This window comes from Adiantum capillus-veneris, chromosome 2, assembly GCF_014529385.1.
Source record: "Adiantum capillus-veneris isolate H3 chromosome 2, ASM1452938v2, whole genome shotgun sequence".
NCBI lineage: Eukaryota > Viridiplantae > Streptophyta > Polypodiopsida > Polypodiales > Pteridaceae > Adiantum > Adiantum capillus-veneris.
In genome coordinates this window covers 11,000,513-11,016,327 of record NC_140932.1, presented here as the reverse complement: position 1 = coordinate 11,016,327, position 15,815 = coordinate 11,000,513, and the positions used below count along the sequence as shown (strand labels likewise).

The 15,815-nt window shown below is 40.0% G+C and overlaps 1 protein-coding gene across 2 annotated transcripts in view; it reads right to left on the bottom strand.

Annotated features, from left to right (window-relative positions):
• Nucleotides 1–14,175: 14,175 nt before the first annotated feature.
• The window catches only part of LOC147462368 (HVA22-like protein k), a 46,894-nt gene continuing 45,254 nt past the window's right edge, over nucleotides 14,176–15,815 (bottom strand). For both annotated transcript variants that reach the window (XM_086526042.1, XM_086526047.1), the window contains exons 5-8: nucleotides 15,287–15,350; nucleotides 14,923–15,018; nucleotides 14,654–14,726; nucleotides 14,176–14,568 (exon numbers count right to left, since the gene is read on the bottom strand). In XM_086526042.1, coding sequence (XP_086382168.1) covers nucleotides 14,489–14,568; nucleotides 14,654–14,726; nucleotides 14,923–15,018; nucleotides 15,287–15,350 — 313 coding nt within the window. In that variant the 3' untranslated portion in view covers nucleotides 14,176–14,488. The remainder of the gene's footprint in view (nucleotides 14,569–14,653; nucleotides 14,727–14,922; nucleotides 15,019–15,286; nucleotides 15,351–15,815) is intronic.

The following is a 15,815-nucleotide window of genomic DNA, read 5'->3' as shown; positions in this document are numbered from 1 at the left end:
ACAAAGAACCACAAATATCTAGCCAATGGTACTCACAAAAGAAGAAATCAAAGACAGAGCAGCATGACATCTTCAAAAACTTTTATTCGGTCAATGTAGTCTAGATGGAGTCTCGCCAACAAAAGCCACTGAATAATCCGTTCAGTACACACATCTTGCACAACGTATTGTTACCCCATGCATCTCTTCCATTAGCATAATAGGGCCACATCACACGGCCTTGCATAGACATGTTGTTTGTACCTAGTCATAAAGCACAAACCTTTGTTCGAGACAACTCAGAATGAGAAGGGGGGAGTGGTAGTAGCCCTGGCAGCCTATTGCAAGATCGATCTCAAGCTGCAAAATGGGGATAATCTATGTATATAGTGTACAAAGTGTGTTTTTTTTGTTTTTTTTTGTTTCTTTTTATCAAGACAATTTTTAACAAACATGATGCCTAGATTGAGAGTATGTATATATGAGTGTATGGAAAAATTTTAGCTAATTTTTTCCCAAATAATAACAATTTTCAATAATTTTCTTTAACTTTTAAGCTAATAAGGATAAAAAGTTAAATAAGTGTGCCAAGGAAATCAAAATCAAGTTCTAAAAGCCAACGCCAAATCAACGAAGCAAGAGCTTCAAGCATGTCAAGTTTGGAAGAATTTGGCACAAGTCAAATTTTGGGCCAACTTATGATGGACCACGAGGACACTCAAAGCTACCACACACCACCATATTTGACAAGTATGCTCCTCTACTATTTACAAACAAATGTATATAGCCCACACCAAAAAACACCGAATCAACCACATGGATCAAATCCAAAACCAATTGCCTGCAAACTATTAGAGTCTCTTTGGATCATCAAATCTTATCCAAACACAAAAATAATTCACCAAGGAACTCTTCAAATAGGGAAGAACCCAGCCATGTGACCACATTTCAATTTGGGGGTCACCTCCAAATCCAGAGAAAATCAACTCATGCATTCACAGTTGAGAAATGCTTCCAAACATGGATCATAATCCATGTACCCAACAATGTCAGAATCCTACAAAAAGTTGACCAACATCTAAATCTCAGTTAGGGGATATCACCATGCAAGTTTGGGGAGAAATAGATCCTAAAGCCCTAGAAAATTGAAAAGTCAATTTGCACATGGTCCTTTGGACCCAGACAAAGAAAATTTGGTCGAAATTTCAAAATAGTGTGACCAATAGCTTAGGGGGCTTATCACGAACTTTGCTCCCAAGTTTGGTGTGATTCGGTGCTCCAAAACATGGATTGGAATCCATGTACCTAAGGGGAAATTTTGGTAGAGTCAAGAGTCCACATTATCTGCAAAGGCTAATATCCTCAATGTATCAAGGAATTAATACAAGATTGTTCCAATTTCATTAGTTGTGCAAATTCAAAGCATTCAAGAAAAGGTAGGGCATCTATCAGAAACAAAGGAATATGAAGTTATGGTATTCTTAATGGTGCAAAAATGAGTCCTAAAATACTTGCCAGCTAGGCAAATTTTTTGAGATCAGTTAGAGGGGTTAAACAGGTTCCAAGTGCAATGAAACTGGATAGTCAATTGTCCTTGGGCATAAACTTCAACCTCAAAGCATCATATCAACAAAGTTCAACACATTCTAGCCACAGAGATCAATTTAATTTGGCCCTAGGAAACGAATGTGGCAAAGTTGGAAAAAATTGAACCATAGAATGGGAAATTGGGTATGCTTAGGAAAAAAATTTCCAAATTTGAAAAGATTTTACTAGTGTGCTAGGATAGACTATACGGACATGTCCCCAAAGTTTCATCCCTAGATGTGACCAAACAATCCATGTACCTTTTTCACATCTTCAAACCAAAACCTAGCCATCAGCTCCCAAATCTAAGTAAATCTTAACCCTGAAGATTCAAGTTATTTGGATATAAAAACCCTTGAAAAGATACCAAATTTCTCTAAGTTTACAAATAACCTCCAATTTTTTAGCTTAGGTAGGAAACTAGTGATCCAAATAACAAAAGTTTTGAACCATAGCATCCCTATAACATACATAATCAAATGGTGCAATTAGATCTTTAAAAGGTGTTAAAACATGGATTGCGATATATGTACCTCTGATCCAAAATTGACATGCATCTATTGACCTAGTGCCCATAGTTTTCCTAGTTACACAGGTGAAATTTGGTCAAATTTGGAATTTTTTTGATCAAGTTATACTCGTTTTTCATTTTATGGTCGAGTTTGCATTTTTTTCAAAAATTTTCAACAAAATTTCAACCAATTTCTAGGCCTAAACACTTGATTTTTTGGTAGCACGATACCTCATTGCAAGGATTAAAAGGAATGGGAAGCAGCCCCATATGAACTTGTGGATATCTCTTCCAATGAAAAATTCCACATCACGGATGAGGAGCTAGCAAAAATACTGGAAAATGTGTTCATTGCCAAGTTCCAAGCTACAAACGGAACCAAGGTGAAGACCACCATCTTCTTAAAATAATTGTGAACCTCACATCAACAAAGAGAAGTATTGGAAGGAACAAGATGCTTACAATTGGATACCTTGATGAGAAAGGATGGAGCTCAAGTCAAAGTCAGAATCACATATGAATTGATCCAGGCCCTACACTTACTAGCAGGCAATCACAATCTAGTCCACAAGACAATGGCAATCAACAATGACAATGCCTTTGTGAAGCATTAGGGGCACACGTTTGACCTACAAAGACCAGCATCTCAAAGTCCAAAAGCCACCAAGGTACACCAAGCCCAACCTCCACATAGTGCAGTATTGATAGCAATGGGCTTGGCAGAAAGAAGATTCATCCAATGGAACCTAGGGAATTACATATTAGAGAACCTGCTTGAGGAAAATCTGAAGGGAAGTGACATGAACAAAAGATACATGAATGCCGATCTAGTGCTAACCAGAATAGCATATCAAGCATTGTACATGATAGATGAGATATTGGAGGTTGAATACCAATTGATTTTATTACACAAGGCAAATCACGTAGTGAAGTTGATGGACAGCTCATCCACAACACCCACCAAGAGAAGAACAAGAGGACATAGCTGCAGGGCCAAAACATCGGACAATGAGGCCATGGAGTCAGATTTTGAGCTAAGTGGAGAGATCAGAGGAAAAAAGCAGGACATTCCTTTAGAATATCAATCTACTGAAGAGGAAGAAGACGTCACCATCCCATTTGTCTGAAAGAAAACACAAACTATTGAACGGATTCCCAAGACACAAGTTTAAATATCAATGGAGGAAGCACAATGACTTTGAGAGGAATTGATGGCGAAGGTAGCCGTCAAAAAAAAGAAAGTGGAGGAAGCTCCCCCGAACAATGAATATGATGTTATAGATCTCAATAGAAAGCTTGAACAACTCAACGTGAAAATTCTTGAAAATATTAAACGACAACAATGCTAGAAAGCATCTGCTAAAGAAGAATTAGCAAGATATTTCAAGAAAAATATCCATGTCATATAGAAGCAAAAAGCCAATCAAAGAAAAGAAGAAGGTACCAAACGGCAAAGGATGACGGGGTTGGATTCTCCACTGGATTTTCCAAGGATCCAACAATCCATGCAGAAAGATTCTCCTAAGGACATAGCTACCACAATTTACCAAGAGGGTCCCAAACCTACAACTCCTCCTCCTACTGAAAAAGTTTAGGATCAAGAAGAAGTGAAAGATTAAGGAGACAAGACATAATCTACTATAAAGAGAGATGAAGCTCAAGCCTAGCCTAAAGATCCTGACATAGCACAATCGAATAGGAAGAATAACAAAGGCAACCTGAAGACCAGCCCAAGAAAGATCAGTGAAAAAGAGAACAGATGTCTGAGAGCTCATGGAAACCAACAACTCAAGTGCGCAGAGAGGTACCACCTCTCTCAAGCGCAAAGGCTGAGGTGACAAACAAACTCATCAGGGGGTTTGATCTAGAAGACCATCTAGAAGTGATAATATCAGGAAAAAAGAGAACAGGTGCTTGAGAGCTAATGGCAACCAACAACTCAAGTGCACAGAGAGGTACCACCTCTCTCAAGAGAAAAGGTTGAGGCAACAGAAAAACTCATCAAGAGGTTTGATCTAGAAGACTAGAAATGATAAGACTACAATTCAAATGTCAAAGAGTGGTTTCAAATCTATGAGAACTAGATGCAAGACTCTACCAAGGTGTAGGCCAATGTGGCCATCAAAGAGATTGAGAGGCTCCACCAGCAAGTCAAATGCCTTTAAGAAGACAAGGAGTAGCTTAAATCTGCCTTGGCTTGAGAAAAACAAGATTTGGTCAGTATTTTTCAAGACCTAGAAAAGAAAATCGAGGCCAACAATGAGTTTCAAGTAGAGCATCAAGCTCTCAAGGAGACCTTGGCGAGAGAGAAAAAGAAATATACAAAACTGTGTGAATCATATGATGTGTTCAAGCACACAATGTCAACTCTCTTGACACTCCAAGAAGTACCCACCCCTGCTTCAACATCTCAAGCTCCAATGGCCATTGTAGAGGAAATCAAAGCATTGAAGGTGGCATTGGCCTAGGAAAATCTACAAAGATAGATATTGATGGTTGAATCAATGGCAATTAACACTCAAAGGGAGCAGGAAATCAAGGATCTCCAAAAATAATTAGCCAAAGCCAAAGCAGATTTGACCAGCTAAGCAGAAAGATAGACCAAAGGTTTACAAGCTAAAGATTTGTCAATCAGTTCCCTACAATCCAAGGCTATTGTCCCTGCCCAACCAGCACAATAAGTAGTTAAATTTGAAAGTACAAATCTACCCCTCGTGGATTTACCAAGCACATCATCCGGGGGAGGTCTGCATGAATTTGAAGAGGAAACGGAGATGAGCTAAATAATTTGATAGAGACATGCCAACTAGCTCACAAAAAGAATATATGATTTATGAGCTAGAATCAGCGGCCCTATTGATGATCAAGCTAGGTGAAATAGTGAAGAAATTTGACCATGATATGATAACACTTTTGCTAATGAAACAAGAAACCATATTGTGAAAAAAGAAGCTCTTACCAACATTGGAACCAAATGCAAAGGGAGACTACGAGGATGTGCCAATTATCATAGACCAAGTGCTCCTTATCTTGGAGAGTCAACCCTTGTGGAAAAAGAAATGGTTTGAGAAAAGACCCTAGGATGAGATCACATACAGGAATGTCCCTCGACATATTAGGATCAACCCAACCTATCATCCAATCCCTAGACACAGATCCTGAGATAGCTTACACATGGAAGAGTAGAAGACCTTTTGTGTTGAATTACCCAATACTTTCAAAGCCAATCAACAATTACAAGCTGGCAGAATCATACATGGTCCATACCATGAAAGCGGTGATTGCTCAAATGTGGGATGTTCCTAACCTCACATGCCATATGCTGACAAATATAGCAAAAATGATGATCACATGTATAAAGGCCTTCAAAGATATTGATGCAATAGAGCATCCTTGGTAGGTGCTCCTTGAAGGCACCAAAGAAATTGCCTAGAATCTAGGCAATGCCTAGAACCTAGAAACTGAATCTTCCAATAGAAACATTCTTATGGGGATGTATGCAAGGCTCATGTTCCTCCCCTTGCACTACATGTACACATTTAAGGAGGCATTTATGACAAGGTTCTTTGAGATGGACTCCATCATCTTCAATCCCCTGACCAAAGATCTACCAACAAGGCACATTGCCTACCAGAGTGCCATATTGAACAACCCTTTCAAGGATCTATCAATATACACCAACATAGTAGCTCGAGCTACCAAGTTCACTTGCATCACAAAGATATTGGAAAAGCGAGAGTTTGAGTAATGAAGAGCAGCTGACAAAGCTTACACGAGGACGTGCAATGGCTAGGAAGGGATTGTGTTTGGTAGATGCAGTTGGCGGGCACCCTCCTAGCGCTTTTCTACATACACTGCCACACATGGCACAGTGAAGCTAGGCAATTCTTATGAGCTTGATATATGCGGTGTGGGAAGCATCAAGTTTTCTATGCGTGATGGCATTGAGTTTATGATGCATAATGTCAGACATGTACCCAAATTGACAAAGAGTTTGATGTCTGTTGGATAGCTGGATGATTTGGGTTACACTACCATATTTGCTCATGGTTCTTGGATTATCAAGAAGGGAAATCAAGTCATGCTTAAAGGCCAAAAATCTGGCTCATTGTACTCACTTCAGTGAAAGACAATTCTATTTGTGTAGACAAGCTGCCATCTACAAAGTTGTGGCATAGCCGGCTAAGACATATGAGTCAAAAGGGAATGAAAGTCTTGCAACGTTCTCCATGTGTTAGATTACTCTAACTTCTCTTTATGTTAGCATTCAATTTGTATCTATGGAAAACAGACTAGGTTGACATCAGCACCTTTGGACAAGGAGTTAGGGAGTCCTTTAGAACTCGTTCATAGAGACTTGTGCGGACCTATTCCATTCAAGTCTCTAGGGGGAGCATTATACTTCCTGACATTCATAGATGACTCTACTAGAAAGGTGTGGGTTTATCTCTTAAAGCAGAAAAGCGACATCTTTAGTGTCTTTCAGAAGTTCTTAGCATTGGTAGAGAACCAATCGGGTAGAAAGCTTAAAGCTTTGCGCAGTGACAACGGAGGCGAGTACATTTCCTCCGAGTTCAAGGACTTTTGCAGTAAAAGAGGCATTAGAAGACAGTTTACCACGCCTTACACACCCGCCCAAAATAGTGTGGCTGAGAGAATGAATAGAACCATTCAAGAACATATCACTTCTATGTTGTCTACATCTAACTTACCTCAAGAATTTTGGGGAGAAGCTGTTACGACGGCAGCTTCCTTAATCAATCGGTCACCAAGTACACCAATAAAGTAAAAGGTTCTGTAAGAGATTTGGATGGACAAAGAGCCCAATTATGACAAATTACATGTATTTGGGTGTGAGACATTCTCACATGTGCCAAAAGTGCTTAGACAAAAGCAGGACCCCAAATCACACAAGTTCATCTTCATTGGATATGGTGCAGACGGAGAGATGGGATATTATTTGTGTATAACAGTAGTCTTGAGAACCAACATTCAATAATAAGAACGCTTTCAAAAAGATGGTTTGGTACTTATGTGGTTAAGCATGTGCATGGGAATGCAACTTACACTTTGCATGAGTTGGATGGGATAGAAATGAAGATTCCAATTGCAAGAAAAAGGATCAAGCTATTCAAAAGAAGAGATGATAGAGATCCCTTTAACTCACAAGAAATTCAAAATGAAGATCATGATAATAATGCTATGGATGAGGATGAATGAAGAGAGGATGATGCATTATACTTTATTGAAGATGAAAATGAGATTGACATGTATGTTGACTTGAATGAAGTTTGAACATGCAAGAAATACGTGTGGCATATACTAAAGGATGTGCAAGTTTAGAGGGAGTGGATGTCGTGCTTTGGCACGTGAATAATGTGAAACTAAGATATCTACCTCACTCCTAATGCTTTTGATATATGGGACTAAGTGATATAATGTACATAGTGTGATATATGCAAAAATGGATGCCACGATTGCAGTCGCGTACATACCTTACGGAGAAGTTACGTAAGGCCTTGGATGTAGCACTAATGCATGTATTATCACATTAAAACATGCCTAATTTGATTTAAAGATATACAAATGTCAAGTGTTTTGAAGTGACATGCTCGTTTTGCGTAGAAAGTTCAATGCGGACGATTTCGGCCAAAAATAGCAAGTTTTGTGTGTGGTCATAAAAGATACGTCCAAAGTGGGAAAATGAGATTCACCATCAAATTTGAGCCAAATAAAATTTTCTCATAAATTTAGGGATTCTTCCGTACGAACAAAAAAAAAGGCATTTTTGGGCTAAAAATAGCCATAGAAAGGTGAGTTTATAGAGCTAAGAATGAGCTCTTTTGGATATCTAACAAAGGAGATACAACATTTCCAAGTCAGGTTGCTAGTGCAATCCCATGTTATTTCCACTCTGCATGTTCTAGGCTATGAGGCAACCAATTAGGGTTTCCCCTCTTCAAACAATCACTTGGGTTTCTCTGATGAAGTTCTGAAGCTTCCATGAAATGGTCGCGATGACGAAGAATTGAACAGTAAATTTAGGGCCTTTAACAAAAAAGCATCGTATCTGTGCAGATGTAGAGTTTTGAGTTGATATTGGTTGTTTCCTAAAATGATGGTTTCATGGATGGAGTTTTGGTCTTTTTGAGTGTGTCTTTTGCTTCAAAGGTTCTATGACTCACTTGATCTTGCTCCGAACCCTTGCAGTCAAAGGTCCAACACTTTCCTAACCGCACAGTGCACTTCTTGACAGCATCCCTACCTCGTATTTGCACCGTTTTTGGACCCATTGTTCCCATGAGCCATGGCGGCTCCGGGAGCCCCTCGCAGGGACATTTTCTTGCCTATAGTGCCACTTGGGTCGTAATCGAGCCCCGAGTCCTCGTGGTCCCAAAACGACTCGGCACTCGAGAGGACTATTTTGACATTTTTGACAAATTTTTAAACCGCAACTTGTGAACAAGTCGACGGCCACCTTTTTATCAAGATTTCTATCTCGTGGCTTAGAGGCTTGGGCAGTTTGCCGGGCTACCCAAATTACATACAACTATAAGAGAGTGGTACTCCTCTTTAAGTGATCTGGATGTATTGAGCCAAGATAATTCGAAGAGTGCCAGCCGAAAGTTGGGGTGGCAATCCTCACATCAATAAACCCAACTTCCATTCTAGGTTGAAGTTTAGGTAACCTGCTGTCAACAAAGACATTGGTAACGACCTTTTTTGTAATCATCTTTTTGGAATCAATACAAAGTTCTTGTTCATGGTTTTTCACAAAACTGTGTCCTCGTGCCTTTTGTGGATTGTCCCCAGTGTTCGGAAAAAATGTGTCTCAGCTTAATATCATGCCGTTTTCAATTTCAAAAATGCCGGTTGAGGGCAAGGGGGAAAGGAGAAATTCCACCCCAAAATAGAGAAAAATAGTGTAAAAACCTAAAAAAGTAACGCAGTTTATAAAAATCTTCTCTGGGCAAATTCAAGGAAAGGAATTTGGTTCGTTTGGAAAAATGATTTTTCCCGACCACTGATTGTCGTTGCAAGTTTTTGTTCAGTTGTTCAGTTGGCTAACTTGTTTCATTGAAAGATTGTCGGTCGCCCGCAACACCAAGTCAAGTTTGAAGGTCCCGCGGCCAGGCCCCATAACATCTCACCTCCCACTGCTTCGTTGCAAGCTTCAACCCACATCCCCACCCTCTTCAAGGTCGTTGCACATGCAAGGTTGTGCGCAAGATCCTGAGCTCCTTGCCATCGCACCATGCTACTTATTGCAAGCTCATGCGGCATATTGCAATTGCAAGCTCACTGAATTAATTGACCTGTTGCAACCTACGCCCCTTGCGATCAACCCATCTGTTTTGCACAAACTCCTATAGCTCTTTCCAGGAGCACCATGCGACCACTCCAATGTAGCTCCTGCATCCTTCTCACACACCTACGATTCGCATTTGGCTGCTCCTCATCACTCGTTTCCTAGTGGCAAGCCCACATCCAAACACGCTCTCCGCTTTGCTCCTCTCTCTTTCTATCTCTCTCATCTCCGCCATCTGTGGCATCGAGTTTGTTTGCCGCATTGTCTACAAGCAATCTATAGAGTACACCAAGCCAGCTAACAAGTCCGCGATGGTACCAATCTCATGGCCATGGGGAACCTGAGTTGTCATGGCCTTGCCAAGTGAGATTTTGAAGGTGTTTGTGGTTGGACTTTGGTAGGTGAAATTTAAGCGAGCTTATAGAAAGCATGATTGTTGAAACATGATGGTGGGATTTGGCACTTTCATGTTAAGATATAAGGAGGAAATGGGTATGTGCTAGTTGTATCTAGTGTAGAGTTCAACCAACAAGAGACTTTTGATCTAATAAGAGCCATACATGAGTAGCCCTCATGGACAAAATGGCACGAGTGTTTTTTTTCCATCAGCGCAGGGAAGGTAGTAGGGAGAAACTTTACACATATCATGTATTTACAACTGTACATTGCTGTACATTACACCCTCGAGGGACAAAATGGCATGAGTGTTCATGCTCCCTCTTGCATGCTCGGCATTGAATGTTATATGAAGGTTGATGGGTGGGTATAGGCGAGTGTCTGTTGCTCATTGAGTGCAAGCATGAGATGCTTGTTGAGTTTTGCTACTTGCCATTTTTTAAGCCTTCCTTGGAGAGAGAGAGAGAGAGAGAGAGCCACATGTTCCATAAACTTTGCTCACCTTCTTGGTCCAAACACAAGGTATTTTTTTGTGGTGATACTTTGTAAGACTACTTTGGAGTGGATTAGAGGTAGAATTCAATTGCAAACATGTGCATACACGTTCAAATCTAAATCTATGCCTATGTCACATATGCAGACGTACCTAAGAGGGGAATGAGGAATGTTAAACCTCTTTACGTGGCAAATTAGTGTTTGATTGGTTGGTTCTTTATCATTCGGACAAAAGCAAAAGTGGAACCGGTCTGCATGCCACACTAGTGTTTTACTAAGGCCTTCTATAGGCCGAAAATCTCCTTGGCAAAACAAGATACAAGTTAGATTTAAATATATTCAGATGGGAATCCCATCTTGTTTTGCAACACTGTAGCATCAAACGCATCTCAAGACATAATTTTTGCCTTCCACTACGATTGTTTTATGGAAACCATCTTTTGAAAAGTAGTAGAAGAGAAAAAGATATAAATTGTTTGTTTTAACATATTCTCGGATAGAGATATAATGTTATTGCTTCGTGTTTTACTCGATTTTTTTGAACTCTAATTCATGCAAATGAGGTTAACAAAGCACTCTACTGGTAGCTTCTACATTTTATTCAAACATTATCAAGATTCCTCGTGATCCCAATCCTCGCCCCCCTTGAATTTTGACTCTCTTACCTTTACAAAAGGAACAACTAGGATTTGAACCCTCACCAAAGTGACGTGAGCATCTGTGTGGATGGCATAGCCCAACAACACAAACTGCGAGCTTGCTACCCCAAGCGCCCTTTTGTTGTTAAACATATTCAACATCAACCCCTTTGAAAACACAGATTCGGCACGGCACGGCACGCTCCTGCTCCATTTGCCTTGTTACCGTGGAATTAGTTGTCGCACATGCGTTCGTCGTTACTTCCTCGCTTTGGTGGCTATGCCAACTATGTTTGCTGCCAGAGGGTATCAACTCAAATTCGTATTGTTTTTCAAATTTTCCCCAATTGATACCCCCTACTACTTGCACATATAATTCATTGTGGATAAAACTCTAGCAAATTTTGAATTGCTTTTTTAAAAAAAAAGGAAATGGATAGTTCACATTTGATGCAGAGGGTATCAACTCTGTTTTTTAATTTTTCCCCAGCCGGTACCCCCTACTTGCACATACATTTCATTGGATAAAACTCAAGAAATTCTAGAATTGCATTTTTAACCAAAGGAAATGGATAGTTCACATCAAACACTAATCACAGGTTGGGATATAAATATGCCCACCTTGGCCTACCTTATCCTGTTGGAATCGAACATAGTCGCGGGGGGGGGGGGGGGGGGGGGGGGGGGGGGGGGGGGGGTGTGATTTGTAATTTCAAGTTGTGGATATCTCTATATAACCCAAAAAAAAAAAGAGGAGGCCTGAGGGTTGCTTGCTTGTTAAGACATCCCTCTCTACCTTCCTCGCTCTTTAAAAACTCTCTCTCTCTCTCTCTCTCTCTCTCTCTCTCTCTCTCTCGTGCGAGTTGCCCCAATGAAAACCTTTAGGTAAGTAGCCAAAATTGAGACGGCAAAATGTGCATGATCGTCATAATTAAATCTTTGACTATAAGGAGTCATCGCAATCATCTCGTCAAGAGCATTCTGTAGATCGTGGTCTTGATTTTCCGAGAGCTCTACAAATGTCTTAAGAGGGCTCCCCCATAAACCCTCTAAATCAAACTTTAAGAAAAGGCCTTTTAAATGTAAAGGGCCCTATAAAAATTCCTTTGTGTGCCCATAAACCCTTCACCAACAAGGTTTCCAAGTAGTTTGCACCGTGAAATTGGGTGGAAACTCTCTCTTTTTGACTTGTTGACTTTCTATACCAAGTTATAAAGGTGTTTCTCAAGTGTAGGGGGTGGTTGAAGGACCCCTTACATTTTCAGTGAGACATGGGCCCTTCACAAAAGTGAAGGCTTATGAGGCACTGTTTTTTTTTTTTTTTTTCAAGGGCCCCTTAATAGCACCTTTAGAGGGTCTATGAAGGAGCCCTCTTATCATAATCGTGTACATGTGTAACAAAAGACATCGAAGGGCCAAAATAGGACGATGCCCTTAGCAAGGGTGCATTTTGAAACGCACCCTTGGGGACCTCAATGTTCCGGAAAAAATCATTCTCCCAAACATACAAAATTCCTTTCCCTGAATTAGCCAAGAGGAAATTTCATAAAGTTAGGTTACTTTTCTAGATTTTTGCACTGCTCTTTGCAAATTTTCTCCTTTTCCCCTTGCCCTCAATTGACATTTTTGAGATTAAAAACGGCACGTTTTTAAGGTGAGACACAGCATGCAAAGCGAGGACAATTCAAAGTCAATAAATGGCGTTGAGACAACCTATGCTTGTTTTAGAGCCTCGTCCCACCTAGCTCTTCTGGGGGTTGCAACGGCAAGCATTAGTCATGCTCTCGATGCTACTCACACGATACGAGGTTATTGAATTCGTGAAAATTTACCTTGTTCAACGCCTCTATTTCTGGCTCCGAGTCAATGCACACTACCCTTTTTACTAGCCAGGTGGGACGGGGCTCTTAGCAAGACAAACCAAAGCCAACATTTCATGTTCATTTGGTGGTTGAATCATTACCGCCTTGTTGGGGCACCCAAGTGTTCAGGTAGTACTTTTTTCTTTACATTGCAAGCAACCTGTAGATTTCAAATGCCCAATTTTTAAGGCCTACCTAAGACTTTAGTAAAGCATAGATACCTTGGAAGCAATTGTAGACCGTCGGATAAAGCTTGCCGATTACATTCACATGGAAAACCAATAATTAAGAAATACGAGAGGCATACAAGAAGCATTGTCTTTTGCAAGCCATTGTGAGAGATGACATTTATTTTTCTATATGTATAATGAGGGGTCACCTTGGTTCCATTCGTATAGAAAAATGTTCATTGGGAACACTGCCCCCACATACTTCCTTGAGTGAGAATCCACAATCAAGAATAGGTGTCGCACAATTCACTAGCAATTTCGGCCATCAATCCTCCCCCTCAAGCATCCCCAACCCTTAACATGACAAAATTGGATATAGGATCACGAGGGAAGGCACTTTCATGACCACTTCTTCCTACATCTCTTAAAGGCACCAAATCCCCTTTCAATGAAAAGAAACTTTTCAATAAACAACATTGAATTTTTTGTACACTGGTGAATCAAGCAAGTCTTGATGCCTCATCAATCACATTGAGCAACATGTGTCTGATCAAGCAAAGGTGTTTGAGGATCATCAGAAGGTAGTAGTGTGCTTGTTTCCCTTCGGAAAAACTTAACCAAATATTTTGAACTCAAATTTCCCCTTGCACACCAAGTTTTGACAACTTAGCCAAGATTCCCATGGCAAGAATTCAACCAAACTTCAATGTTTTAGTAGATCTTGACACGAGTTTCAATTTTTTTTGTATTAGGCTGAGGTAAGCAAAGTGACTTTTGACTTTCCAAATCCTTCTACTTGGTTATCTCCCATGGGTTCTCAATCCTCAATGGTTTTACTGGATTTCTCATTTAATCTTAATTGGGGGCACCTACTGCACAATGAACTCATAAAATCTGCACTTTCCAAGGCCATTCTTTATTAAACGAGTGTACCCTAAACAATGTAGACATGCTTGCGATGATCGCATATAACCCTAACACTCTTCTTACGAGGACCTTTCACAACTAGTTTTCAAAATCCCTGCTGTTGCTTGGCAAGGAAAGCCCAATGTGGGCAATGGTACTTCGAAACTCTCAACCAGCAATCATCCCAGACTCTTGCAAGTTAGGATATGTACAGCATACCGATTCAATCTGTACGTTTTTTTGTACGATACATTTTCCTGTACGATACATTCAATACAAGATAACTTTTTACCAACTGTTGTTTTAATAGGGAACAAACAACTCACAGCAATGAAGCCTATCTTTAATTTTTTGCCACATCTCAATCATCATAATCAGCAATGAACGGCTCAAGCTAAATCAGACAATCCACCAAACCTCAAACCCAAAACCAATCAGTTGAGTGAGCGTCCGGTTTTGTTAGGAGAAATTATATAATCACCCTGCTCCATTGTGATCTGCATCTTTTTGTATCTCCCAAGTGGCATTATAAGATATATACACTCATGGCCTTCTTAAGAAGATTCCATGATTAATATGGCCTCATAAAATTCTACAAAGAATTACATTTACAAAAACCTTGACTGGGAAAAAAGTTATACATGTATTATATCCGACCCAGCTTCATCGTCAATGTACTTGGGTAAGCTCTTCACACTTTTCTCAGGAGCCAAAACTGCAGGAAATACACCCCAGCATGAGCTATACAAATAGCAGACACCGGATTCTCAACAAACAAGGTTGCACAAAAGCCAACTCACGATATTGAGCCAGTTTGCGAACGACAGCTTTGATAAACTTAAGCTCTTGCAAGTAGGCAACAAGAAAATTGTTCTGCACATCGCACCAAAAATGCAGCACTTGTAATTCAACAAAACGTAAAAAAAATATTCTGCAAAACTCAAATTTCAGCGCTTGAAGAGTCGTTTTTATGGTTGTCTCTTACTTCCAGTCACCACTTTTCAAGAAAGGGTGACCATGACTAGTGTTTGGGTAAGAATGAACCAAGGAGAGTGAAGAAAAGACTCACTATATCGCTCTGAACACCATGAACCACTCCATCTAGCAGACAATGGTACCTCAGCAATGGCGGACGAAAGTACTTTGATATTAATTGTCGTGAGCCCTGTATCATACCACTTAGGTTTGGTTAGAACAAAAAAAACGTGCACGTAGCCCCCATTTGAGAAAAGGAAAAATGTCTATGAATTTGCAATGAGGTTTCGAATACCCTGAAGAAAACTAGAATTTATGATATTTTCTCAACCCATGGTATCTCTACTTCAAGAATTATTTTGTCATAATAAAACTTATCCTGAACCCACCATAAACAAGGGTCTTGATATATTGGATTTTTAACATATAATCTGGAGAAGGAAAAGAGATAAACTTACATTTTTGAGCGGGAGTTGGAGCCACATAAGAAAGGCTAGTTTTGCATGGTAATACCCTGGTAGCCTACAAAATTGATAAAACAGAAGTTACAGCTGCGCTCATACTTTTCCCAAATCACAAATAGAGTGAAAACAGTCCAAAAGGCTTGCCAAGCTTCAGTTTTTTTGTTCATAATCTACAAGACGATATAAGCACGTGGTGCATTTTAAGGTGAAGCTTGTTGTAAGCTTACTGCTTTTGAGCTCGCTGAGGCTCCTCAAGCATGTGCAAAGTCCCACATTTCACATTTTGAGCAGAGAATACATTCTTGTAGGCACATGTGACCCCAGATCGAATGTATGGCTTAGATCCTGAATAAACATCATATGAAGGGAAAAGGCCAGGTGTTGTATGCAAGATACGTCACGAAAAAGAGCTGAGCAAGTATTACACCAGTCCCAAAATCACATATGAGAACTTCATGCAGATGAGATTAAAGATCGTGACTCAGACAACTACAAACGAATGTACAGCAGATGTATAAAGACA